Below are 27,844 nucleotides of genomic sequence, written 5' to 3' on the forward strand. Positions count from 1 at the left end.
CATTTTGAATATTATTTTTTTTGTTTTTTTTGCTGTAACTGTGATGTATACTAGCAGCCATTATCTCTAATAGCTTTATTATGGGTCATGCTTTCTTATGCCTCCAAATCGAAACATAAATCTTATGCGCAAGCAGCCGGCTCTAAATCCATCTCCTTGCTCCACACTGACATTTCTTCTCATCTCGAAGAATGCCAAAGCTTCATAAATTCTGAGAGCCAGAATTTATCATTCATCTCGATCTCCTGATGCTTATCTCTTCGACCTTTCTGCCTGTAAACAACATTACACAGATCAATAATGTATGATGGAATTAAAGAACCGACATCCAAACGTACACGCTTGTTTAATTCTCAATGAAGGACCTACGAGATATCTTGAGGTTTATGTCCAAAAATCCAAAGATGTTAATGACATTTTGGAGAATGGAACCGTTTTTGCTGATGCAGAAATTATTGTGTTACCTTGCTTAGTTGTCTTTAGGGGAATAACCTCTGTTCTTTATTAATTGTAATACACGATAGGGATATAGTATAATTGGTGTAACGGATAGATATAAAAGGGACATGTTATAATAATGGGATATTTATATATGGTACTTGGGTTTAGACTGTCACACTTGCCATGCAATTAGTGACCAATCACAAATTATCTTCTAAAATTCACTCCTAAATAAAAATCACACTGTCAAACACTTAAAAAATAAAATATAATTCTCAAAAACATTTCTATTGGTCTAAAAAAAAATTATAATCTTCTCAAGTGTAACCGAAATGGGACAGTCTAAACCCAATTACCATATATAAATATCTCATTATTATAACATGTCCCTTTTATATCTATCCGTTACACCAATTATACTATATCCCTATCATGTATTACAATTAATAAAGAACAGAGGTTATTCCCCTAAAGACAACTATCACACGAAAATACTGTAATACTGCAAGAAAAGAATATTTTCAGAGGCAATTCTACGAGACATTTCTGGAAAGAAAGAAAAGAGCAAAACAAACCACCTGTTTTGATCCTTTACTTCTATGAAGAGTATAGTATCTTTGCTCTCTTGCGGATTTAAGCTTTTAAAAGCACACCAGTATTTATTCTCTACTCTTTATAACGGCAACCTTATAAGATAATATAATATAACATAATTTTGTACTATTAAGAATCATTAGCTTCCTTTATAGCAATATTTGTTTAATCTATACGTATTTGTAGATACTTATAATCTTCATCGATTTTTTTTGTTTCAGACTATTGATTATTGCTCCTGATAGTTTTTCTTAGATTATATTGAATGAGCTCCTATCTCTGTTAACTCTATTTTATAAAGTTTATTTCTTTATTTTGCACTTGTTCCAATACTCGTTTTCATGTATAGTCTCTTAATATTCTATACGCTATTGGTCTGAAATATTTTATAGTTGAATTCTTATCATATTAAGTGTATCAAAAATCTATTCCTATATTTTAACAGGACTATCAAACAACCTTTTCCAGAAACTATTTTCGCTAACCCACAATGAAGGGACAACATATTTAGCTACATGACCACATCTGAGCTCGACATAACCCCTATAGAGATCTTCTTTCCAGTCATCTTGGCTCACCTGGCCATCGAAAGATCTGTCAGCTTCAGAAGATTGAGACATGTTCTTAACCCGAGATCTCTGAAAATATTCAACCACATCACAGACTTCTTGTTCTAGGAGCTGTCTGACCTCTAGGGTAAAGTCGAATAAGCCTCCTAATTCACAATATAGATGATACCAAGCTAAGTTCTCTACAGAATGCTCCAAAGCTTTGTTCAAGTCTTCTGTTTCAGCTGTCATGTCAAGTCCAGTTAAGTGCGAAAGTAGTGTCAGGTTGATAGCAGTGTCTTTGTCCATAGCATTTTCAGATGAGTAAAACCTGACATGACTGAGCTGTAGTAGCTTGAAGCTGGTATAGGACATGTCAACGCACAAGCTTCCAGTCTTTGCTGAGATCGATCCCCCAATCTGCGAGCGACTCAAGTTCATATATTGTAAATCTCTGCATCTGAAGGACATGTAGTTAAACACAGAAGCGCTTGTCACAATTTCATCAAGTTCAACTATGTGTAGTCCATGTTTATTTGACTCTTTGTGGGCCTCTGGGCTATTAGTCAGCTGTCCTCTGGAAAACTTTAGTTGTCTTAAGGCGGGACAGTTATCCAGTATATTGTCCAATGTAATTGATATGCCACAGTCTGTCAGTTCAATACTCGTCAGGCGTGGACAATAGGGAAATTCGGACCTGACAATATTTTTAGCTTTGAAATATGCATCTCCGATAATGGAGATTTTTTCGAGTGTTGTTGAAAAGGACTGGAAAAATCGTTGAATGATAATTCCAAGAAAACTCGGTCCACAACCACTAAATTTGATCATATATCTTATTCTCTTCAATGGAACATTTAACCGACAAAGGAGCTTCCAAAATAGAGTGTGTGACCATGCCGTACGGTCTTCGGTGTAGAAATCCACCATTTCTAAGTGTGGGAACACACTTTGAAGTGAATTTAAGAGCACCATTTTTTCTGCATTGTACTTTTTAACAATCCGCTTTCTTGATACACACATGGTTTTCCATTTCAAAGTATGTAGGTTTGGATACTTGTAGCTGAAGTAATATAGCCATAAATGGTCCCAATCTAGGAGGTCGAGATCGAGTGCTGTTACATGAAGAGCTGGTGTAGTTGACGGGATTGTTTTTAACGAATTCTGATGAATATCAGTAAGACTAAAGCATCCCTTGATGTATTCAAGTTGTGGAGATCGTTTGTGTAGTGTATTAAAGTTTCTCAAGTTGAAATTAAGCAATTTTGTCGAAGAATGTGTGGAAATGTTTATCTCTTTGAGGCTGGGGTAGTTCGTCAAGAGTTTAATGAGAATCGGTGTTGGTACATTAAGCTTTGAAGTCTCGATTCGAAGGTTTACGCTGATTAAGTATTGCCATGGATAGTTATATGTTACATTTCTGATGTCAAAATTATCAAGTGATATGCACCGAAAAGCGAGATGCTTCAAATTCTGAAAGGTTTTAAAAGCATTGCTCTGCATCATGTTGCTTAAAGTGCATTGTCCATTAATGGTCAATGTCTGTGCTATGAGACCATATGGAAAATTGTTTGTCGAATACTTTACAATAGTACAAATACTTTCAAGCTCTTCCAAAGTGTCGACCTCTGTGTTTTTCCAAAATGATTCTTGAAACGGGACTTTCCATCCTTTACAGACAAAAATACATTGAAATCTTTCGCATGTAAGTAGAAAATCTCCAACAAGAGAAAGTATCTCAAAAGGTAGCTCGGACGCCAGCATGATAGAAATAAAAAGATAACAGAGAGCACGGTACAGCTATAAGTTTGAGTGGGAAGTTTAACAAATCGAAAAGATTGTGGATTGTTAAAGCTTTTATTAATGAGATGTATTGTTACACTGACATAGTGGAGTAACAGTCAAGAAGTACAAGCCGCAGTAAATATAGTATTTTCTTTAAAAATAACTACATGCAAAAGACGTATCTATGATCAAATCTGCTCCTAATCTTGCTTTTGTTTCTTTATTGGTTACTATTATTAACCATTCAAAATAATCAATAAAGCTGCCCATGCTATGGATAGAATATGGATCTTTTCTCATAATGTAGAGTTGGATTTAATGAGCTATGTAAAAATACTAGGGAACTACCAAGGTCAAAAAATTGAAATTGAAAGAAGAAAGAAACAAGACGATTACTCTAATGTTTCTATACAGCATTAAGCAAGGTTAGAGTAAAAAGAGTCTCCACAAATTAATGTTTAGACATAAAAAGCTAGTCGGTCAACATAATTAAGGAAGAATTGGTAATTAGCATATTGAATATTTGACACAAGGTGAACAAGGTCCAGTCACTTGAAACACATATTTTACATTACATAATTTAAACCAAGTCTTGTAAAAATTAACTGGCTTGCTGAAGCATTGTCCTAAATAGTGTTTTTTAATAGTAGCAATGGGTACCCAGTACTAATATCTAAGTGGTACAAAATGCTTATTACCGTACTATAACGGATAGTAACATGTTATAATAGGAATAGTAGACAATTTTTATTCAACTTTATTTCTGATACAAAGCATTATGCTCTTACATCCAAAAAGTGAAACAAATGTGTAGGGAGGGTATTTCAAAAGTAAAAATTACATCTTAGAAATGTATAAGCTTTTAAATATAATTAGATATAAGAGCACATATAAGGCATATCAATCAACCATAGTTACATAAAGTGTATCTGCTTCTCCTCATGGGTTTGCCCAACCAAAAAAAAAAGTTACATAAACACTCCATAAATCTGATAACTATGAGTAAAGCTTAAATTATGTGTGATAATTTAGTAATGTATATAGCCAAAGTAACATACATAAACTTCACTGCTTTGTACAAGGCCAAGAGTTAATACGGCACTAAGGTCTGATATTCTTCTATGTACGTGAAGAGGTTCCTAATAAAGTTTTCTTTTTGGAGATGTATGTCCTGAGGAAAATTTGATATAAAACATGACTGTGTGGTACAAATATCCAAAATTATATTATTAAATGTTTTTTTTAATGAAAATTGTCGATTTTTTTTTATCAATATTTAAGCAAGCAATTTCAAACAGCATTTTTATGATGCATCTTAGTATGCTTTGTTAGATTATTTAAAAGTGCAACAGCTATTTATTTAACCAATTTGGATATATACCCAATCTTTTGTTCTGAATATATTATTTTGATCATAATGATCCTTTTTTTAAGCAATTTTTTTATTTCCACTATAAATTCAACATTTTTAGAGTATACAATAATAAATACCTACTTAGATTAAATGTGACCTTTCAGTTATGCTATTAATGGTTGAAAGTGGGTAGACAAGATAGGACGAGGAGAGTTAGAGAGACTTTTAGCATTGCTTGCTTTTGTTGATTACATATATAAAATTTATAAGGATCATTAGTATAAGTGGGACTACTCAAAACAATACTAATTATCAGTGATAAAGCTTGGATATTTTGAAAGATAAAAAATATACACTTAAATATGTATATGTATATACAATAATAAATATAATGATAAACAAATGAATCAAAATGATTATAACCGACTTTGGGATATATTATGGTCTGTAATTGTATTTATTATACTTGTCACTAAAAAGTAATGAAAGCTTGCTACCCATTTCATCACACACACATTAGGTCTGAGCATTTCAACCTTCCTACACGTTCTATACCTACCTTTGGTCTACCAGACTTTTGTTTTAAACCTTTGACAGATATGCTTAATACAGCTGTAGCACAAGTTTTGAGTTGACTATGATACCTTAAAATTATGATCTGATAAATATTTTTCAAAACTTTTTGTAGGAGTTAGTACGTTTTCTGACGTTATTACTTTATTATCAAAGTATAGACATTCTATCTCGCTCTTCTAAAATATACTTCCAAAACAAGGAAGGAAGCTCCAAGCCATATATTTTTATACTTACCTTGGCTCACATTATTTTAGATAAATACTTTCTTTCGAATTTATCTACTCAAAAACAGCTCGAGACCATTGTACTTACCATTTTCTAACTTTTGTTATTAAACTATATATCCTTATATAAATATAGAAGTATATATATCTGCCTCAAGAAAAAGATCCAATCTGACAGCAATAAAGGGGGGAAGGGGATGATTTGTTTTATATATTATAAACCAATACTGTTCAGGCAGCCATCTATCTCAATTTTGAGAGTAGTGTGTGAAAACCATTTACAAATTAATCCAGTAGTTCCACAAAGTATATAGCTTCACAACCAGTGTGTGCTCTCTAGAGTATTAGGTGAGCATGATTGCGCACATAAAAAGAAACTAATCAACCTACTTCCACTAAAAGCTGTCAGTAATAGTGTAATCAGGAAAATAGACATAGTGCGAGAGTATATTTGTGTGTTTGAAGTGGTAAGAATACAAATACTATTGGAGAATAACAGTGGTCTGTAAAGTATTTAATACACTTTTCTTTTGAAAAGAGAGACTTAAAGAACTTTAATACTAGTTCATTGCGTTGTATGCTACAACAATATACGTATATTTCTGTGCTGAAAAGACATATTCTATCAGTTACTTTTTTCTTTTCTTATGCTTTTTTTATCCCATATACACTCCTTATATTTGCTTTTAAGAATAATTCTATAAAGAATAAGCTGCATTAGCCAAGAAATGTAAGTGGATTCTATAATAGTAGTATTTTATTCAATCAGAATTAAGAGAAAACTGTATGCTTGTAGTTTGCAAAAGATATTTCATATATATGTAAAGTTTCGTAACTCTAATAAAAAATACATTTGAGAGCTGTTAAAATATCAATTTATTTAATAAGTACATGCTACTGTTATCTAAGTAGTAATATTTCTTTATGTCTATACCTTTCGAGATGTTCTGTTAAGTGAAAGTAGACAATTTTAGTCGGAAGGTTACAGAGACTTTTTTTATTTGTTTCGAATATTTTAAAAAGCATGATTGTAAGTAGTGTGAGTATAAGCTATTCAAAGAACGTATTTCCCAAAAGATATATAAAGGTTCTTTAAGGCAATCTAATACCCAAGGCATGTATAAACCAATACCAAGATGTCCATGATAGTAGTATATATATATATATATATATAAAACATATAGCTTTTACTGAAAACATAAAACCCCATAAATTTTCATATGAATTTGTTTTGATTTGCCCAAAATAGGCAGTTTACGCCTTCAGTACTGCGCAATCCCCAATTTTTTTCATATAAGAATCGATACAATTCCCTATTTCCTGTTTTTCCCCCTCTTCCTCCTGGTTTCCTTTCGGTGGTCCTTGGTTTCCGACACGGTAAGAAAACCGTCTTGAAAAGCCTATATCTTTCCATTTGTATAAGGCCCGTACTGATATGTACCATGGAAACGCACCCCAGACACGGTTTCTAGCTAAGTTCCAAAGCCGATGTCCAGTCTAATAGCAGGTAAAGTATTATATACATACATACACACACACACACTTTGACGTGGTCAGTATACTAACTACAGCACAGTGTTTTCTTGTGCCTGTTTTTTTCTGTCTTCTATGCCCAGCGTCCATTCCACTGTAGCCACAGAGAGGTCCTTCATGTCAAGTTTATGTACCAGGTAAGTAAATACACACACACACATGATTTGACACGATCACCACACTAACTATGATTCGATGTTTTCTTTTTTTTTATTACAGTGTCCAGTGTCCAGTTCCGTTTTGCTTTTAAGCACAAGTACTTCTTAAACCCTACGCAGTTATCTGCTAGGTAAGCAAACACACACACGCTTTGACATGATCAATACACTAACTATGATTCGATATTTCTTTTATTTTATCACAGTGTCCAGTGTCCCGTCCCGTCTTGCTTTTTAGCACAAGTACTTTTCAAGCCTTCCGCTGCTGTTTACTAGGTAAGTAAACGCGTACATACACACATACTTTGACAAGATCAACACGCTAACTATGATTTGATGTTTTCTTTTTTTCTATTGCAGTTTCTAGTTCTGTTTAGCTGTTAACCACCATTCTTTTGATGGTGCCTTCATACCATGTATGGTCCACTGAGTGGTAAGTCAATATATACATACTTTGACTCAATTAACATACTCACTTTATACTTTTATATTACTTTATTCTCTTGATAGTGTTCAAAGGTATGCTTATGGAGAGGTGTACCGAGAACCAGCTCAGTATTTTACACCCTTCGCAGTTAACAGCTAGGTAAGTAAACGCGCACACGCGCACACACTTTGACACAATAAGTATATTAACCTTATACTCGATTTTTATTTATATCTCTACTCTTGGAGTGGTCACTGAGTACCTCGTATTCTATCGGTCACGATATATCAAAAGGAATATACGTAAACATTTTCATGCAAAATGTGTATATCATGGTCTTTAACAGTGAGTCTCCGGGCTCTTTTCCAACTCGCTCATTGTAGACGCCTTATTTATAAGGCTTGTCTTAATATGAGATTATGGTTTTTTTATTGAACGCACTGCACTCTTTGGCGTCTAGTCATTGAGTTCGCTCAAGGTACCATGGCCTAAAATTGGTCCGTACTTTGAGCGATTCTACCTGCATTTACTGCAGTGGAAAAGAAACCAAAAGGGATTCCGTCTTGGACTTTATTGTTTGAGATGGAGAAGCTCCAATGTTTGAACCGGAGTAGTCTTTTGACTGCTCTGGATTGTGAACTAGTGAACTGCTTTTCCAGACATACCAACAAGTCAGTAGCCTTCACTCCCTGGAAAAGGTTATTGGAGGGTGCAATCCCCTCACCTTGTCTTGAGTTCTTGTCTTTGTGTTAAGTAGCTTCCGATGAGTCGGGTTGTTTTTACAAACACCCTAATCCCGGTGAAAAGTTTCATCGAAGGCTAAATATACTTATAAAAAACCAACTGATCACAAGTACCGTAAGGGAAAGTAGCTCTTAGTGTAGAGCATACTGGATGTTAAAGACCTTCCTGAGCCACTCATATGAAGGCGAAAGCCGGATGAAATCCACGTCAGTTTTTTCTGTGTTGTGCGGCACATAACATGGAGAAGACTGAGGAACGCAGAAGTAGCTTTATGCTATTTTCTTAGGACGTTGGATATTGGCTCTCCAGATTTTGTCCTTTGGGGCATGTCAAGATTGTCACAGAAAGGTGCAAGTATAAGGGTGTATCACCTGGATGCGTAGAGTTTTTTAAATTCGCTGAGCACCTGGACGTGAGGTAATACAGGTAGATTCCAGCAGAATCGACAGATTACCCAGTACAATCGCCTGTATTTTACTGCTTCCTGTTGAAATGATCCCTGTGCTTTTCAAGTCCCTCATTGCTTGGACTTTGATACTTGTAACCCACGCTCTGGTAAACAGAACTGGACATGAGGGACGAACCCGAAGCAAAGTTAAGGTGCCTAAGTAAATGCTATGCTGTTCACTTGGGTGTCTCAGACACCTGTCCCGAGCAGTTTGGCATTAAAGCATTTCACTGATACTTTGCCGTCATGGTAAATTTGATGCCATGCCGAGTAGGCAGGAATGAAGGTTGTTGAGAAGCTTGGGTGTAAACTTGAGTGGATCGGCCTTCAAGCGCAGGTCTTGACAAAAAAATCTTTATTTTTTTACTTTTGGGATATATCGGATATACTTTAAAAGTATATAAACCATTTTTCAATACACTATTCAGTATTGAAATCTTGTCGAATCTTTCCTTACAACCAGGGTATGTATATGTATATAGACTCGTACCAATAATGGTCATCATGGTTATCAGTTTATGAGAAACTAATAGTACAACCTCTTTGTCTTTCTTAGTTTAGTTGGTCTGCTTTGGACAAGATCGGTTTTTGGCCTCACTCATTTGATATATCTGTACCTGGTCACCGCGAGTAACAGTTTGACAAGCTTCCAGATTTATTCTAGCTTAAGTATTTCTTTAATTGTACTTCCTTCATGACTTGCTCATATCAAATATCTTTCTATAGTTGTATTTTTCCGTTCTAATCATCACAAGTACCCATATTCAATTACCCATAATATTATTATTAAAATTATTAAATTATCTTAATGAGCTGCTATCAATCTATTTCAGAAAAAATACTATATAATCCCAAATTCCCCTGGTTCTTGATATGAATAGCACTGCTATTTGTTGCAAAGGCTATGAGTGTTGATCTGACCACCCCTTTTACTTATTCGTACCTTTTTTCTTACCAACTCTTACACCACACAAACCAACATACCATGTCTCAAACCCACTTATGAGAACGCATAAATTCAAATATATAGTTTTTGAAAAAAAGAAAAAAAGAAAAAAGCTAAATTTATTTAAAAATAGTGTAGTGGCCCCTTCATAATCCTTCTTCATCTCATGTATGCAATTAGGAATCTACATGAAATTAGTCTTGGAAATTTGAGCCAGAATACTGTTTTATTCCGCATGGGTAGCCGTCTCAAACTTCTTAAGAGTTTATTATTATTATTATAGATGGGGCTCTTACCTTTACTCTTCTGGTAAGATACGACCATAAATTTTCTATGGAGCTGAGGTTTGGGTTATTGGAAAGCGACACTATCCCTGTCAAGTTTTGGTATTTATTCCACTCTTCTACAAAATTAAATTTTCGACAGGAGGTACTATTTCCTTTGTACGATAAACTCTCAGACATTGTTCCAATTAAAAGCTCACATAAATTGAAGTCACTTCTTTTATGATACTGTCGGACTCTAGTATTCCCACCTTTGCCAAAGAGCACAAATCTTGACTCATCACTCGAGATGACGCAATTGTCACATCTGATTGGTCTCTCTGGTGTAATTAAAAAGAAATCACTTCTTCTTGTGTGCCTTTGGTAACAGTGGTATGTACGCTGTTTTACGGGAGCACAATCCAGGTCTACGAAGAGTTCGGCGAATGGTTGACTTGATGATCTAATGTACCAAGGTGCTTGACATGGAGTTTTTAAGACCTCCTGGAGTCGTGTTACGATTCAACTTGATGCCAATAATCAAATGGTGTTGAACTCATTCATTAGCCATCCTCAAATTTTTTTTTTGCTTCGTAAGAAAATCTGTCCTCATATTAATTTATTTAGCCCTGTGGTGTAGATAGATTATTTGCCTTTTTTTATATACTTCCTTAACAAATTTAGGCATTTTTAGAGTAGTTTATATCTCCCCGAGTTCACACTTGTTTCTTCTCTAAAAAGCATTGGCGGACCCGTATTTACGCTTTACACAACTTTACTTAATAGACAAAAAAGAAAATTTTCCCAACTTTTTTTTCAGTTGTCCTGTGAGTAAAAGTGGGTATCGAAAATGTACTTTTTGGTGCAAATAGCCCAATTTACAGTGGATCAAGATTTTATAGAGTGAAAATGTAGGATGTTTTGGTCAATATTTGAGCAATCGATGCCCAAAGCTGCTGATAATGTGGATCTTAATGTGTCTAACCAAGTTGCTTATAGTCATAGAGTCTAATAGCTTTATGAATAGTGATTTATAGCTGATTTTTGGTGTAGAATTTGCCAATTTGATCAAAATGATCATTTTCGTTGTTGGCGATTAAAATTTTTATAATTTATATCTCGGCACAGCAACTTTATACAGCTAGGACATATGTATTAATATACTGCTAATAAAATAGTAGCTGTCTCTAAAAAGACATACAAGAGATTCAAGAAAACAATAATTTGTATCTGATATGTCTTTAAACATGGATAAAAAGGGCAAATCCATGAAAGTTTAATATATATATATATATTGGTGTGTGTGTGTGTGTATGTCAATAAAATTGTATGTCAATAGTTGAGATAGACCTTCGTTGTCTTCTACAAGTATCAGCTATCAGAATGAAGTATTTGTGCTTTATTCTTTGCATACATACCCAGTAATGGAATACATTTAATGTAATATTGTTGGCTTATAAATTTTTGAGCTATATTATTTTATTGCTCCAAGCTTATATTATGAAATCCTTAACGTGTTTAGCTTCAATGATCAAGAGACTCTTCCGTGAATCCCTTTTTCAGAAAAAGAAAAAGAAAATTATTGGATAGTCCTTGTAAGCAATATATATTCTGAGGTACTGTCATTATCATCTATGTCCAAAACAGCTTTGTAATATCTCTGAGCAGATTAGATATTCTATTTTATATTTATTTGTTAAAAGAATAATAGCACCGGATTCTTTGTACCTGCATTACATGGCTCGATCTTCTTCAGGATCTAAACCTGACTTGATACAAATGAAGTCTGAAAACGGTGGTAAGATATATGACACCTGTTATATTTCCCTTTGCCCCTAAATCTCATCCGTGAATAACGGAGGGTCCAAACTTGCCAACGAGAATTTACTATAAAGTAGCAAGGGTCAGCTTACTCGACTACGAAAGCGTCCACTGCCAGTCATCAAAAACTCTGTAAATGTTACCGATAAAGAGTTAGTACAATTTATTGCAGGTTAGTTCCTCTATCTCTCATAACATCACTATGTTACGATTGGCTGATACGCTTTACACAGCAGCCCATCCAACAACAACAAAAAAATTGCCTTGGCCTAATATTAAACTGTAGTACTGCAGTTTGGGGGGTCTTATAAGTGTTCTGGCATTTTGTTAACAAAAAATGGTCTCATAAGAGCTGTTAATATTTATATGTGGATTGAATATAACAAGGAAGAGGGAAAGCATCCGATAGTCAATATGATTTTTTACTACTTTGGTACATGTTTTCTCTTTCTATTGGTTCTAATTTATACTAACCTGTAATTGTGTAACTGTTATGCAACGGAAAGAACAACCAATAAGAAACAGTCATTACATCACAAGAACCAACTTTCTTGCAAGTAAATCAAAAGAAAATAGAGCAAAGTAAAGAAGTAAAGAAGTAAAGAAGTAAAGAAGTAAAGAAAGACTTGGTTTTGATCGTTTGTAGTAACAACTCTAAAGACAGAGTACAAGCTTCAATAACGGCAATTTTCAGGTTACTCTAAGCTGGTCTGTGCACTTCTTGTTCCAACAGAAGAAAATTTTCATTTTATTTCATTTTATTTTATTTTATTTCGGGAGTTTAATCAACACAATATAAATAAAATAAAATAAAATAAAATAAAGAATAGAATAAAATAGAATAAAATAACATATTCAAGACGAGCGTATTAAACATATAATGAAGCCCTTTTACAATAGTAAAGTACAGACCTCTTGGTACTTGGACTTGGTGTTGATGTGAATCTATAGAAACTTATCACAGTGAAGAAGCGTTAAATATACATGAACCGGTTGGTTGTTCTTTTTGTGTGGGTGATAATGTTCAGAGGGCGTGCGGTACTTGTATTAATCATCATGTGAAAATATACAGGCTGCCTGGTAGTTGTTTGGGGGGAGACAATTCTTATCTACCCATACCTATGTGTGTCAAGTTGATAAAGGCGTATAAACGAATATATTGGTAGCTTAGAGTGTGATGTCAGCGCGACTACCATCAGAAAACAAAAAACATATATGTACCTCAATTATTCCCACCTTCCCTGTTTTCCTTTCCTTCGCACTTTGTTTAAACATCATTTATCTCAATGAATTCCAAAGTTTACAACGCTCTCTGCGCAGCCTTCGCGCTCGCCTATCTACTTGCCCCAGCTCTCCTGTTCATCCCTGTGATGTTATGGGAGGCTTCTCCTATGCCCTCTGCATTCTGCATGGCCAAATCTGCTAAGAGAAGACGCCCCTCCATGGCTGGAGTGGGTGCAACCCCATTTGTTGCTGTAAGACCAGACGGCGAAGATCAAATCGAAGCTCACAAAAATGTGATGCCTCAGACAATCCTTGGCATGCTGTCAAACTGGGTAGGCTCTTTGTGGTCTACTGGTTCGCAAACAACGGGAGAACCCTCAGGTAGCTTGTTGAGTAAGCGCCACGGAGGTATCCCAGGGCATATGTCCGTCAATGATTCCTCTTCGGAGGCGGAAGACGTTGTTTGTGTAGGAAAGTCGAGCGTGTTCTTTGGAGCAGGGCTTCGGGGATATGTCCCTCACCTCCTTCCTTTGCATAAGTTGGGACGTGGCATCGCTACAATGGTGTTCCCAGTTAACGGCGTGGCTGGTACCTGTGGGGAAACCCATGCAGACCTCGACGAGGGTGTGTCGAGTGAGCTTGTAGACGAATGCGATGAAGCTGAGGTCAGCGTACGACTCAGATTCATCTGTGACAGATTTTTCTCAGAGGGTTTTGCAAAGCCAAGACTCTCTGCTAGATTTCTTGACGCGATGTTGGAAGAGGAGCTCAACGACTCTGCCAACAAAGCTCATCGCGACTCATTGACTGAAGTCGCTGAACCAAAGTGCGGCTTGGTTCCCAAGTCAGCTGAAGAGACTCCTGTCCAAAGACAAGAGTCCATTCAGACCCCATCGGGTTTGGATAATGCTGGCTTCGTGGTTCCAAAGCCAAAGTTTAGGACAGTGGAGGGTCTAAATGAGGCGTTCGCGCTATCGTCTTGGCAATCAGCCAATGGATTTTTTGGTGAATGTCTCTCCACAGGACTTCCCACACCGATGGAGATTGACGACGACCTGGCTTGGAGTGAAGCCGAGGAAGTTGAAGATCCCATGGAGATTGATGATGTTGCTGAGGTGATGGTGCTTGATGCTGATTGTGGCGAAAAGCTCATGGCCCACACCTACAATCCAACGGTTACCGATTTGCAGTACGTCTCCCAGTCTGCAAACATGGATTGTGATACGAACGATCTCCCAGCCTGCGTACCGCAGCAGGCTGCAGACGACAAGATGGAAGACGACACAGAAAAAATAGTGCTACCGGAACCATCCTCTCTGAAGAAGTACGATGCGCCCAAGCCTAGACAAAAAGTAGGTGCCGACGAGGTTAAGGGTAGCAAAGAGCCTTCAATGGCGGTCCCCCGACCAAAAGAGAAGAGCTCAAAGCTTCCTCGACCTGCCAGTCAAAAGGCCATTGAGGAAGCAAAGACCGCAATCGAAGGGCCAGAAAGCAAGATGGCTTCGGCCTCTTGTGATCTCCCTTCACAGCTTCCCAAGCCACTTTTTGGCCTTCGCACCGAGCGGGCAAAGCTTGTGTCAAGCCTTGCTTCCGAGGTGCCTGAACCTGTCACAACAGCCAGTTGTGACAAGGGAAAGGCCCCAAAGAAAAAGGCCAAGACACAGGGGTCAACTGCTACCCCAGCTGCCCAGGTCTCTGTTCCTGTTGCTGCACCCAGCAGCAAAAAGGAGGAGAGTATCAAGGAATTCAAGTCGGATCTTCCTTCTGCATCTCGCGGCAAGAAAGTGAAGACTTCCGGCGGTGATGAGAAGGCCGATCTAATTATCGAACCCATCGGTAAAGAGATCGGAGAACCTCAGATCCAGCCATTCCCAGCTCGCAATCCTGCGTCAAAGCCGGCAAAGTCTTCGAGTAATAGAGGAAAAGAGGATCCAAAGAGCCTATTGAAGTATGTGCTCCGATTCAAAGGCGATCCAGCTGTCAACAAGGAGTAAGATTGTTTGTTAGCAGTGCCCGAGCTCACCTTGACCCATTGGGTCAGAGGTGTAGTGAAAGAATCTGCGAAGCTGATGATTCCGAAAACTTGGACAAATTTTTGTTGCCCTGTACGCTTCACCAAGCGGACATCTTGTCTATCGGTTGGCCCTGGAGCCAAGCCGACGCGGTCGGAACGAAAGGTTGATCCTGAAACTTCTGGTAAGCTTTATGGTGATACTGGAATTCCCGGACCTTTCACAGTACTTTTCTTTGGGATTATCTGCGTGGTGATTCGCGTTGGGTCTCTTGGTTAAGCTGTAAGGGTAGCCTCTTTTACGTTCGGTTCCTACTGCTTTCAAATTCAAAGGACTGGATTATCGTTTCCCTCTGGGATTGACACCATGCTCCGCCTGTTAGCTTGGTTCTGAGTCTTGGTTTGGCATAGACAGTATAAAGAGAAGGTAGATTGTGGAGGTCTACATATGAGTGTAACCTGTGGTGGTACTAGACTGGTTTTCAATCCTGTTTGCCTCTGGTATTTGCCGTTTGTATACATTCGAGGGTGGTGCTTGCACTGCTGTAGGGTTGGCTTGAACCTTTTGTTCGTAGGGTTCTTGTTGGCTTCCTCTCAGGTCTGAGGCCGAGATCTGTGAGTGGTGGTTTCTGTACGAGTAGGGCTTCCGGAGTCCTTGATTCTGGGTCGTTTTTGGGGCCACGGTGGTCCTGTTGGCTTGTCTGGTCTGGTTGGCTAGATTTCCGGTATCAATCTGGTATCATTCTGGAGATCGTTGTTGGCTAGCTTGCTGGCCTGTTATGTACCTGGGTTCTGGGTCTTTGTAGCTTGAGTTTTGTGCTTAAGCCAGGGAGAATGAATACTGTGGGGCACGGTGTTCATTATGTAGTCATGTCTGGCCGAATGGGTTTTGCTTCCTTGCCGGATTCTTTCTTGGGGTCCTTGGAAGGCTATTGTCAGTCCCCTCCTTTTTCTTTTCTGGTGAGTTCTCGAAGATTCACTGGTAGGCTCGGATAAGTCTTTTTGGACTTTGAGTTTGCTGAAATATAGATTGTGGAAAATCTATTTCCGGGGGGTAGATAGTCCCAAGAGGTTTTGGGAAAACGAGCCAAGAACATCGGGTTCCTACCAAGATTGACGAGGTTTTCCCTCACAGACATGACGGTATATCAGTCATTATGATTGCTACTAGTCCTTGTGTCTGGACTCAAATGATGCGTACAAATGCATGTCCAGACAGTCGCAGCTATTATGAGATGGCAAAACCAAAATTAATCTGCGTAGAAGGATATGCTTTTAAGACTGATCGATTAGGTATCAGTGACGTTGTCAGTCGAATAAAGATAAACTGACCATACAAAAAAATGTCACTGAAGAGATAGCGTGGAATTCGCCGATGATCTCAAGCATCACGCAAAACCTGTGGTCAGAGTCCTAGCCACCCTCATTTGAAGAGGACTCTGATTAATATGGTCTGGTAAATGAACCAGACCAAGCAGGGTGAGCTAGAAATTATCACCAAAAAAAAAGCAGATTACAGTTAGCAACTGGAAATGCGTACACTCAAGGAAATAAGACCCGAGTCGAAGGGCATTTACGCACACTTTCATTTGTGAAGGAGAAGCAAGGTTACTTTCGACAAACCTATCCAAACCAAGTCGAGACAAGTGCTTACAAGCCATGCATATATATATAATCCCACGGAAAATTGAATCCAGTATCAAAGCGAAGTTAAAGATAGACATGAACATGAACATGAACATGAAAAAAAAGGATATCGAGCATTCAAGCATCTAAACTTTCAAGCACAACAAGCGTAAGATCAAGTAGGCTAACCTAGAGTCTCGCCATCTCGCTGGGTTGGCCCAAAAGCACACCAAGAGTCTCGACTAGGATATGGTTACAACAAAAACAAATTCCTCGTCATCATTCAAGACTATTGGCTCAGTACTGCAAAAAGGTATTTGGGATGACCGGGTTTATATTATGGACCGAGAACACCAGCAGGAACAAGTAGAGGCCGTCAGTAGTAAACAACAGAGCTCAAGGCAGAAGCAATGTGAACCACAAAGCAAGCAATAAGGCAATTTTTCAAGGGTTGCTTTTGTCTCTGGATTTCTTTGTCAGAGATAATATCAACCATTAGTCCGTTTATCCAGAAGATAAGTGCTATTTATACACAATATGTCTCGGTACTAATTATATGATATTTTTTCATCTTCTCAGGGCCGCCCTGTGACAGGGCTCGCAATACTACAACCCTTTAAAGGATACCAGAGAGAGCTTGTGAGCGTTGGACTTTACCAAAAGGTAAGGCTGCTCGGTACACTTGTAGTACCTTTTCTCCCCTCAAAATATTGTACATTGCATTGTATGCCTGTATATATTTAGGGTTCTTGGTGTGGTAAGCCAAGATCTGGTAGCTCTTCTGCCATTCGGTGGTCAAACCCTTTTGTGGTTGACCCCATCGCTGCAAGTTGGCACATTGTTTCTGCTGGAAGTTTGGTTGTTTACTGTTGATGGTCTCGTATACCTCCTGCTGGTGGTCAAGGTCCAATCCGCCCGGTCATCGAAGAACATTTTGCAGTCCCGAGCCTGTCTCTTCAGATGATGTTACCTATTCCAAGACAAGTTCCTTTACGTACAAAACAAATTCTATCAATTAAGGTATGTTATTTTGGCCATTCAAACCTGTCTCATATGTAAATATATTTCTCGTTTTCTCACTCATTTTTTTCTTTATCTTTTTAAGCCATATTTGGTCTTAGCAACTCAAATAATGCGGCATATTCCGAAGCCTGAATCTTATGCAACAATGACAGCAGCAAGAACCAAGTCAAGCAAGAAGAATACAAGAAAGATACAAAAGAATACAAAAAAAAATACAAAAAAAGCAAAAAAAAAAAAGAAAAAAGATCATTTTCACAATTATCTCTCTATCTCAAGTAGAAACTCATAGTCTAGCAGAATCCCTGAAATGGTCAAGCCACGGTTTGCTTATATGTCCAAGTCCAATTCCAAGTCTTGTCCAAGCCCAAGTCAAAGTCCAAATGTCCAAAAACTGTCAAAGTACTGTTCTAGTACTAGTCCTAGCACACAAACATATACAAACATATAGAGAAGTACACAGTTAGAGAAGTAGACAAATACACACACACACAAACACACACAATTTCTATTTTTCTATTTCTTTCTTATATATATACACACACACATACACATAGTCATAGTCATAGTCATAGACATACAAACATACATATACACACTTATATACATACATATATACATACAAAAGTAGAGACGAATTTCTATCCAAGTCCAAAATCTGGGCTGTACCTCCAAGTCTCAAGGCCAAGTCGATTTCCAAGAAGGGGTCCAATGCAAAATTCCAAAAGCAAGTTCCAAAAGAAAAACCAAAAACCAAAAACCAAAAACCAAATCCGAGGCCTATACTAAGTCCTGTAAAAAAAAACGGGCATATACTAAGTCCTCCTTTCCAAAAGGATCAAACGAAATCCGATCTTGAGGCATATACTAAGTCCTCCACTCCAAAAGGATCAAATCCAAAAACCGAGGCGTAGACCAAAACCTATCAGAAATTATCAGGCACATATTAAGTCCTCCACTCCAAAAGGATCAAAAGAAATCCGACCCTGAGGCCTATACTAAGTCCTGTCAAAAAAACACGCAGGCATATACTAAGCCCTCCTCTCTCTCTCTCTCTCTCTCTCTCTAAAAAAACAAAAAAAGAACAAAAGAAGAACAAAAAAAGAACAAAAAAAGAACAAAAAAAACAAAAGATGAACAAACCGGAAAAACTCTGCATTGGAACCTGGACCTGGATTGAAGCAAAGCTGCGAACTGGAACAAGACTCTGGATTAGAACAAGGTATGAAATCCCTTTTTACATATATACATACAAAGCAAATGAAGTCTTTGAACAAAAACAAAAAAAATGCTCAAAAAAAGAAGCTAAAAAAAAACAAGAAGAGCAAAAAGAGCAATACCAAAACCATCTCCTCATATTATTTTTAATATCAAAACCTATTCTCTTATTACTATTCCATGAAATTGACTGGACAAAAAAATCAAAAAGTCTAAATCATCCCCTTTACTATGTGTGCTGTGTTCGGACAAAAAAAAAAGCAAAAAAAAAATCAAAAAAAAAGAATCAAAATCAAAGTCCAAAGTATCCCCTTTATTATTTTTCAATATCAAAATCCTCCCCCTCCTCATATCACTCTTAGCTTATATTGACTGGACAAAAAAAAACGGACAAAAAAAAAGATCAAAAGAAAAATCAAATGGACCAAGAAAATAAACCGACTGGACTTGACTGGAGCCGACTGGACTGGACTAAAGTAGCATGAACTTGACCATCTTATATTATATTATATTTAATTTAACTTATATTTCCTTTATAAAAATCTTTGAATAATAAAATCTTCCTCATATGTCTCTAGTATCATATTTATATTTTTGTCTCTTTTTTTCTACATTTGCCTTCAAAGATATTAGAGAATCCGTCGTTCAGTGAAAAATTCAAATTTTTGCCAATTCTCGTTTTACGCGGCAACTTCATTTCCAATGCTAGTTTCACTGATTTTATCGTGGAGGCTATTTAGTGATGTTTTGAGACGAAAGTTTGGAGATTCTCTAAATTTTTCCTCCAAATCATCACTTAATTTCTATTAAACATTAAGCTTATTTCTTCCCTTTCAAAGCAAAAAAGAGGTATCCAGGAGTTTTTTTTCTATATACTTACTTAATAAAGTAAATCTCGAAAAGCCAAGTTTATTAAGAGAATAATTGTAAGCTTATTAAGACGTATGTTTTTTATATTTGTCACAGTATTACGTTTTCATCAACTGTGGTCGAGTTTATATTTTAGCAGATTTGAAATTACCATATCCCAATGGGTTTGCTAATAGTAATTGTAGTATCTATTCTAGACTGTGGAGCTTGTATTTCACTCAATTGTGGTGTGTATAGCACAAGTAGAGAGATAGACAAAGTTAGAGATCAAATGGCATATCATATAGCAATTGAATTTACACAAGAGAACTTTTGGCTATAAAGACATTTATAGAAATTTTAAAGGCTTTCATAAATTTAGACAAATGGGTAGTGCAAATGGGTAATGAATATTTAAATTGATAGTAGTATAAAAAACCAAAAGAAATTTTAGGAAGAAGTGCTATCATAAATTTTAGAAGATGAGGATACAATATATGAAATAAGGTAAAAGAAACTAAACAATACATTGTAATTATTGCTATTTTATTTGAACCAAGGATTTCAATTTTTGTATGGGTTATGTTTGTTTTTTGTTTTAATATCAAATATTTAAATAAACTTGGATAAACATTTTTTTTCTTAGAATAGTATTGACATCGTTTCTTAAACTGTCCCAATGGAAACAACCAGTCTACTTTGTATATATATAAAGTACTGCTGTCAATATTTAGCAATGTGACCACATCTTAATTCGACATATCCTCTACAAAGATCCTCCTTCCAATAATCTTTATCAACCAGTCCAAAGCCAGATCTCTCAACTTCAGAAATATTTTCCCTGTCTTTTTTGAGCTGAGACTCTTTAAAGTAATCAACAGCACTAATAACCTCTTGTTCCGAAAGCTTCCTGATCTTTAGAGTGAAATCGAATACGTATTCAAGTTCACAGTAGAAGTGGTACCAAGCTAGATGTTCCACAGAATATTCGGATTTTTTAATGTCTTGTTTTCCAGTTGCTGGACAATTTCCAGCCAAACGAGAAAGCAATACCAAATTGATGGCAGTATTCTTGCTTGGATCATCGTCATAGTTATAATCATCGTCATTAGAATAGTAAAACATGGCGTCGGAAAATTTCAAGGACTTGAAGCTTGTGTAAGACATGTCAATGTATAGGCTTCCATTTTCAGTGGAGCTTGATCCATGAATTTCCGAGTGGCCCAAATCCATATATTGTAAATTTCTGCACCTGAAGGATGTGTAACTAAGCACGGAGGCATTTGCTTCAATGGAATTTAGATTCAAGAGTTTTAATCCATGCTGCCTTGACTCTCTAAGCGCTGCCTCTGGACTGATGTATAGCTGTCCGTTGTAGAAAGTTAACTGTAGTAAGGCGGGGTAATTATCCAATAGGTTGTCCAATGCAATCGATATGCCACAGTCTTTGATTTCAATGCTCACCAACCGTGCACTAAACGGAAATTCAGGCTCTACAATGTTATCCTTTTCAAAACAAAAATCACCAATAACAGAGATTCTTTCAAGGGTTTTTATGAAGGATTGTAAAAGTCGGCGGATAACCGTTCCAAGGAATATCGCTCCAGAGGCACCAAATTTGAGCTTGTAGTGTAATGTCTTGAGAGGTACACTTGACCGACAAATAAATTCCCATAATATAGCATGCGACAATTCTGTCGTTTCTTCAGTGTAAAAATCGAGCGATTCCAAGCTCGGGAACACTTTCTTAATCGAACGGAGTAATGATACTTCTTCTTCGCCGTATTCTTTAATGATCACTCCTCTTTCTGTTTGGCACGGGGCTCTCCATTTCAAAGTGCGCAGGTTAGGATACTTGTAGGCAAAGTAGTACAACCACATACTATCCCAGCTCGTCAGGTGCAAATATAGACTTGTTAAATGGAGCGCTGGTTCAGTTTTTCGAATCTTTCGTGCATCTCTTCGGTTTATATCATCGAGTGCTAGGTTAGCCGCCATGCTTGTCAGAGATGGTAACATGTTGTGCAGATTATTATAGAGTTGCAAGCTAAGCTCGAGTGGAACCCGACGATAATGTGGACCGATGTCTAATACTCGGAGGTTGGGAGTACTTCGCAAGATACCGAGCATCTTTATGGTCGAATTTCTAGAACGCGTATGCTTAAATTTGGTCTTAAGCTTGGTGATCGACGACCATTCAAGATTTGACTTGATTTCATCCATTTTGATTTCACTGAAAAAAAGGGATCCCATATCGATATATTCCAAGTTCGGAAATGCTTGAAAGACATTATTCTTCTGCCAGCCAGTGAAGTTTATTATTCCAGTAAAGCGTATGTCTGTAGTCATCAGATTAAAGGGCATAGTCTTGTTTGTCGAACTGTTTATTATGTCGCTAATATTTTCGAGTTCTTTCATAGAATAAACTTGTATTTTTCTCCAGAGTGATTCTTGAAATGGAATCTTCCATGCCTTGCAAGCCAGAATACAGCAACACTTGTCACTCGTTGGTGTAAACCTTGCGATATTCGAGAGAATCTCGAAAGGTAAGTCTGACGCCGACATAAAGATTAAAAATCAAAAACCAATTATTATTATTATTATTTTAAAAAAAAGTAGATATAATAAAGAGACATAAGAATGTATTTAGAATAAAGAAATATTTTACTTTTATATAAGTGTACGCCTTGAGTAACAAGTATTCTGTTGTACGAATGGTTAAATGTAACACAGCCAAGTGACAAAAGAGAAGTTACGTGCTGCAGTATCTTAATTTATTCATTATTATTATCATTATTTTTTTTTAAAAAAAAAAAAGCTAAATGCTACGTCTGTAGCCAAATGTGTCTTTCTGACTGAGCAAGCATTTTTTTAGCTCATTCCTTCTATTAAAAGCTTAATCGTAATAAGGGATTTAATATGAATAGCATGATGTTATAGTCTTCAAGTATTTCAATTGTTGTACAAAAGTCTTTAAAAAAAACAAGGTAAAGTCAAGAGATTGAAAGAAACGGTGAGCAAAAATTGTGATACTACATGGCAGGTTCAAAATTAAGAAGAAGAGGAAATAGAAAATAACCTAGAGAAACAGTCAAACAAAGGCTAATTAAAGCCTAATCTCTATTTCACCAGAGATTTTGTACAATATTTATTATCAAACAGCAGAGAAACATGAATAAATGTACAAGCAACATTTTGGTTTTTATTTTGTCGTTCGGTATTCGTAGCTCATGGCCATTCTCCCTGTCTTCACCTTCTTCCTCGTCTTTTTACTCATTGTTATCCTGATCCACTGTTTCTCTTTTTCTACCAAAGACACATTCTGCAAAAACTTCAACAAAAGACAACCCACCTATACGTTTTGATCAAGAGGCTGGCGTTGTGCTATACCTCTTCACTGACCAACTAATTGGATAAACTTATGTTCCGTCTGTTTTTTTTTCGACTTTTTTTTTGCCTTTAATATTTGGCGTATAGTTCTTGAAGAAAGTATTAGATTGAATAAAGCTCAAGCTGAATATCTTTTTATTCTCTGTCAATTTATATATCACAGTTTGATTAAAGCTATGTCTGTCAAACCAATTGCCCAAAGTCTCCAATATATACATATACATATTAATATTTAAATGACAAAAGATGAATATTGTATTGTATTGCATGAGCTAGTCTTGACAGTTTTGCAGCAACTGTCATAATAAATTTCTTTTTATGTGAGCATATTATACTCATTCTCTGTCTGCTGTACAAATAATCGCATAAACTTGTCCCGCTCTTCTGCCATAACTTTGGCTCTCTCAGTACGCATCATGGTTTTGAGCCTAAAAAGTTTCTCTAAAATGGTCTCATTAGTAAGAGAGCTCTTACATACATATACGCACATATAAACAATTAACGAATATAAAGAATAGATACCATGAAAGTGGTTGATGGCTGTTCCAGTCTTTTTCTTGGACTGTTTTTCATACTCTGCTTTTGTCATATTGTTGAGTGGATCTTGATCGGGAGCATAAAGAGGTCTGTTCTGAGCTCCACTGTATGCTGCACAACGCAATACACCTTTTTTTAGGTGTTCATAATTTACGTATATATATATATATATATATTAATTAAATAGAATTCAATTATTAAGACTTTTTTTGTAAATTATATATATATATATATATAACGTAATATTTACCAAATGCACCAATAGCATCCAATTTGTCCGCATCTTGGACCCTGAAATAATCATAATCACAATCATAATTAATGATTAATATTTGATAATTATGATAATAAAGAAGAAGAAGAAAAAAACCTACACATGAAGTTCAATACACCCTCTGCGCCACTTTACTTCTTCAGGATCATCTTTAAGATCATCCCAGCCGAGCTCTTTACTGAACCCAACATGATCAACAATACGAGAAACAAGAGAGGCCCGAGTGTGATCGTACCCTTGCTTGGTCAAGAATGTGTAAATCAACTCTCCGCCGGTCTCAGATCCATCATAGTATTTGCGATCACCGACATCATGGCAGAGCGCAGCCAGTTCAACAAGTTCAAGATCAACCTTTTTCTTTTCATTTTCAATACAAGACTTGGATAAATGAAGGGCTTTGTTGTGTCAAATATATAGATAGATAGATAAATTAAGTATAATTATTTGTGTTATTTTAATTTATTTTATAGTCGTTAATTTTGTAAATAACATTATCTATTCAACCTTTAAGCTTTTCTTGTTTGTTTGTAAAGGGGAAGCTTAGTATGATTATTTACCTAGACGTGTTACTCTGTCTACATGGAGCATATCATGTGATGGATCCAATTTTCCCATGTAGTCCTGAACCATTGCTCTGGTCTGTTCAATAATGGTAATCATGGTGAATAGTTTCGAGTAAAGAAGAAAAAGAAAAAAAATAGTGAAAGAAGAACCAAGGTTCACAAGAATTTATCCTCAACTGAAAGAAAGAAAGAAATTTTCTTTTCTTTTCTTTTTATATTATAGTATATTATATTAAATATATATTTGTACAGGTCGGAGAAGAATACCAGAAAGTCCACTCACAACGACCCTTCTTCTTCCTGCTACAATCAGTATTATTATACTGTCTATATAGCTTTGAATATATTCTATAAAATTACTTGTTGCTTAAAACTATAAGCACTCGCATGTATCAAAGAGAGATAGAGAAAATAAAAAAGATTGTCAATGTTTAGTAAGAGTAACCTTTCAATGACAAATCATTACAGAAATAAAACTAATTTTTTATTTAATACACACACAAATCATATCATTATCTGGATAATAGGGTGGTACAGGTGCACAAAAAAACGAAACAAAAAAGAGAGAGAGGGAGAAAGGATCTGGGTGGTGTACATGCAGATTGGAATGCTGGATAAAAAGCAGATTTAGAATATCTGGTGTAACAAAAGAATCAAGAGTATATATATATTCAGGGTTTTTATTTAAAGAAGTGCACACAACATATATGGACAAATCAGTTTCTTTCTTTCTTTCTTTTTATTTTTTTTTATTAGAGTTGGTTGTCAGGGTAACACAGTTTAAATGTATAAACATATTTCTATAAGACTGTACAATATTATTCACTTGTAATATTATATATATATATATATTCTGTAAAGAGAGAAGAAGAAGAAAAAGGGAATAATTTATATATATTATTTAAAATAATAGCTAAAGCTCTATTGAATGGCGAGCAACCGGGGAATAGAATTTGGTGCCCGAAAGAGGGCTGTTGTTTACATGTTGGATATCATAAGCTTCGTACCAATTGACAGCCCCATTGTTTGACCAAAAGTCTACACAGTTTGTCCGGCACCCATAATCAAATGGATTTCCACTACGTTTGTTTAATGGCTGACGGTACTTGCGGTGTGCACTATGTGAGCTCATGATGCTGTTGGCGCAAGAGCAGCAGTTACTAATACTACAGCCTTTACTTTTACTCGTACTTCTAACAGCATGCTTATTTTTACAAAGAGGAAGACACAAGAGTGCACTGCGTTCATTGGGTAAGGAGGTGCTGCTGCTACTTGTCATCGTTGCCGCAATTGAACTGGTGGCGTCTGGTTCAGGTTGATTTGTTGATGCGTTGTTGTGTGCAAATTTTTTATAGTCTTGATAACCATATCGATGCGAATTGACAGCTTCGTTGGTCGTTACTCCCATTGCAATTTGATAAAAATGCATGAGTAACAAGCAAGTACTCCAGAACAGATGAAAGGCTGCCCAGCAAGTAATCACAAGTGTCCATGTGTCATATGCGAAATAGTTGCAGATCGTAGGCCCCAGCAGACATTTGAGTTCTTCAGGTGGCATATCGCCGATTGGGGTTGCATTTGCGATCAAATCTATTGATATAATAATAGAAATGCACATATAGATATTGACATGTTTAAAAAAAACAGAGCCTCGTATACTCCCCCTTTCTCTTCTTTTATACATGTATTGTAGTTGACATAAGAATATTAAATATTACTTACATTGGGCAGAAATTGAGACAAAGATTGTGATACAGATCACCATGTTCAACATGAACATCATAAACACCCGATGATTTTCAAGTCCAATGCAATTGAATATCCATGGACAATGACTACCAGAAAGAAAAAATCATATAGAGAGAGAATATAAGCAACAAATACAATAATAATAGTGTGAGGTTTATGCCTTCTTACTGATCGAATCGGGCCACACATCTGTTACAGACTTTACAATGCTTGGATCTCAATGGCTTCTTTATCTAAAATGAAGAATAATATAAGCAAAACAAAAAATTGTGTACCTTTTTGTTTAAATTGATTTTAAATATTTTTTTAATACCATGCAAGTCGTGCAGAAATGGCGAATGTCCAGCTGATGTGAATCTGCCAATTCAACAGCTGTTTCTTGTATGCTGTCAAGTGAGTTTGCGTTTTCAATAAATCCTGGATTAGCCACCGAGCATCGATAGAAACAAGCCATCGCAATAGAAAATGTGACAAAGAACAGGATGTGAAGGATGATTATATTAGGGGTTGCTATTTGATTAAAAATTTAAGACAGTCAGTAAGTAACAGCCACACACACAAAGAGAGAGAAAAAATAGAGAGACAAGGTTATTATGTCAAGTTAATAAAGTTATACAAAACAAACATTGGCTCACCTGAAACAAGTACCCACGCCCATGTCAAGAATAGCCACCATGCAGATGCCTGGAATATACTAGATGCATAAGGTGTCTTGAGAAGTTCTCCAGAGTTGGGTACGACGATCAATAACTTTTCTACAATGAGGTGCATCACAATAAATTCGGCCAAAGCCAGCGGAAGGCCAGTGAACCATGGGAAGCTAGAAAGTGTTTTTAATACGATGGGCAAGACAATGTACGGTAGCAAGTATATCGATCTATTGACAGTTTTCTAATAGACAAAAAACAATAATAAGGCTAGCCTTTAGTCACTATAAATAAATAATCTTTTGCTTCACTTACTTTTGATAGATGATTGGGACTAGTAAGATTTGGACTAACTTTCTGCAAAGTATCAGAAGATTCCAGCACGGTAGCTTCAAGGACAGCTTGGTCCCATATACGCCCCAGCTTATTTTCATGAACAAGGTCAACCGCACTTTTTCCGCCCTGATCCTTTGCGGTTGGATCTGATCCGTATTCGAGCAGTTTACGGATACACATACGGTTTCCCTTTGTAACTGCCCAGTGCAGAGGAGTAGCACCTCGTTGGTCTACAGCATCAACACTGGCCCCAAACTGGAGGAGTAGTTTGATATTCAATGCGTTGCCCTCATTGGCTGCCCACATCAGACCTGTGTATTGGCCTACACCATCCTTAGTATCTATATCCAGTCTGCCCAGGGACAAAATGTACAGAACCAGCATCGGTTGAGGTGATTGGACGGCCAAGTGAAGTGCATTAAATCCGTGGCTGTCCACCAAGCCAGGGTCAGCTCCATACTGAATTAGCATATGAACAGTGGCTACGCACCCGGCTCTAATAAAATACATATATACATAAATATGTATAAAAGATGTA

The 27,844-nt window shown here is 36.6% G+C and overlaps 9 protein-coding genes across 9 annotated transcripts; 5 read left to right on the forward strand and 4 right to left on the reverse strand.

The window, feature by feature from the left end:
* Positions 1-1,466: 1,466 nt before the first annotated feature.
* PHYBLDRAFT_169571 (hypothetical protein) lies at positions 1,467-3,347 on the reverse strand (the record flags this gene model as incomplete). Its single annotated transcript, XM_018436104.1, has 1 exon — positions 1,467-3,347. One exon carries the CDS (start codon positions 3,345-3,347, stop codon positions 1,467-1,469), a length of 1,881 nt encoding a protein of 626 aa, XP_018290486.1.
* Positions 3,348-5,124: 1,777 nt separating this feature from the next.
* PHYBLDRAFT_169572 (hypothetical protein) lies at positions 5,125-7,489 on the forward strand (the record flags this gene model as incomplete). Its single annotated transcript, XM_018436105.1, has 5 exons — positions 5,125-5,201; positions 6,229-6,252; positions 6,772-6,899; positions 7,275-7,344; positions 7,420-7,489. 5 exons carry the CDS (start codon positions 5,125-5,127, stop codon positions 7,487-7,489), a joined length of 369 nt encoding a protein of 122 aa, XP_018290684.1.
* Positions 7,490-13,148: 5,659 nt separating this feature from the next.
* Positions 13,149-15,480, forward strand: PHYBLDRAFT_146639 (hypothetical protein; the record flags this gene model as incomplete). The annotated part of the gene is made up of 3 exons (XM_018431698.1): positions 13,149-15,076; positions 15,128-15,372; positions 15,431-15,480. 3 exons carry the CDS (start codon positions 13,149-13,151, stop codon positions 15,478-15,480), a joined length of 2,223 nt encoding a protein of 740 aa, XP_018290487.1.
* Positions 15,481-15,545: 65 nt separating this feature from the next.
* On the forward strand, positions 15,546-17,687 carry PHYBLDRAFT_169575 (hypothetical protein; the record flags this gene model as incomplete). Its single annotated transcript, XM_018436106.1, has 7 exons — positions 15,546-15,598; positions 15,673-15,822; positions 15,904-16,057; positions 16,156-16,404; positions 16,795-16,892; positions 16,917-17,036; positions 17,468-17,687. 7 exons carry the CDS (start codon positions 15,546-15,548, stop codon positions 17,685-17,687), a joined length of 1,044 nt encoding a protein of 347 aa, XP_018290488.1.
* A 366-nt stretch (positions 17,688-18,053) lies between these two features.
* PHYBLDRAFT_169576 (hypothetical protein) lies at positions 18,054-18,657 on the forward strand (the record flags this gene model as incomplete). The annotated part of the gene is made up of 2 exons (XM_018436107.1): positions 18,054-18,145; positions 18,372-18,657. 2 exons carry the CDS (start codon positions 18,054-18,056, stop codon positions 18,655-18,657), a joined length of 378 nt encoding a protein of 125 aa, XP_018290489.1.
* Positions 18,658-18,876: 219 nt separating this feature from the next.
* PHYBLDRAFT_169577 (hypothetical protein) lies at positions 18,877-20,153 on the forward strand (the record flags this gene model as incomplete). The annotated part of the gene is made up of 4 exons (XM_018436108.1): positions 18,877-18,965; positions 19,851-19,887; positions 19,928-20,006; positions 20,029-20,153. The coding sequence occupies 4 exons, from the start codon at positions 18,877-18,879 to the stop codon at positions 20,151-20,153; spliced, it is 330 nt and encodes a 109-aa protein (XP_018290490.1).
* Positions 20,154-20,203: 50 nt separating this feature from the next.
* On the reverse strand, positions 20,204-22,424 carry PHYBLDRAFT_181830 (hypothetical protein). The gene has a single exon (XM_018438525.1). The coding sequence runs from the start codon at positions 22,373-22,375 to the stop codon at positions 20,534-20,536; it is 1,842 nt and encodes a 613-aa protein (XP_018290491.1). The 5' UTR covers positions 22,376-22,424; the 3' UTR covers positions 20,204-20,533.
* Positions 22,425-23,309: 885 nt separating this feature from the next.
* On the reverse strand, positions 23,310-24,687 carry PHYBLDRAFT_78099 (hypothetical protein). Its single transcript, XM_018443331.1, has 5 exons — positions 24,569-24,687; positions 24,112-24,406; positions 23,988-24,028; positions 23,723-23,866; positions 23,310-23,641 (listed from the first exon to the last, which is right to left on the reverse strand). The coding sequence occupies exons 1-5, from the start codon at positions 24,669-24,671 to the stop codon at positions 23,517-23,519; spliced, it is 708 nt and encodes a 235-aa protein (XP_018290492.1). The 5' UTR covers positions 24,672-24,687; the 3' UTR covers positions 23,310-23,516.
* A 638-nt stretch (positions 24,688-25,325) lies between these two features.
* PHYBLDRAFT_177712 (hypothetical protein) lies at positions 25,326-27,777 on the reverse strand (the record flags this gene model as incomplete). Its single annotated transcript, XM_018437920.1, has 6 exons — positions 25,326-26,164; positions 26,297-26,409; positions 26,492-26,556; positions 26,637-26,833; positions 26,959-27,214; positions 27,325-27,777. The coding sequence occupies 6 exons, from the start codon at positions 27,775-27,777 to the stop codon at positions 25,488-25,490; spliced, it is 1,761 nt and encodes a 586-aa protein (XP_018290493.1). The 3' UTR covers positions 25,326-25,487.
* Between the last annotated feature and the right edge of the window lie 67 nt (positions 27,778-27,844).

This window comes from Phycomyces blakesleeanus, assembly GCF_001638985.1.
Source record: "Phycomyces blakesleeanus NRRL 1555(-) unplaced genomic scaffold PHYBLscaffold_13, whole genome shotgun sequence".
Taxonomy (NCBI): Eukaryota; Fungi; Mucoromycota; class Mucoromycetes; order Mucorales; family Phycomycetaceae; genus Phycomyces; species Phycomyces blakesleeanus.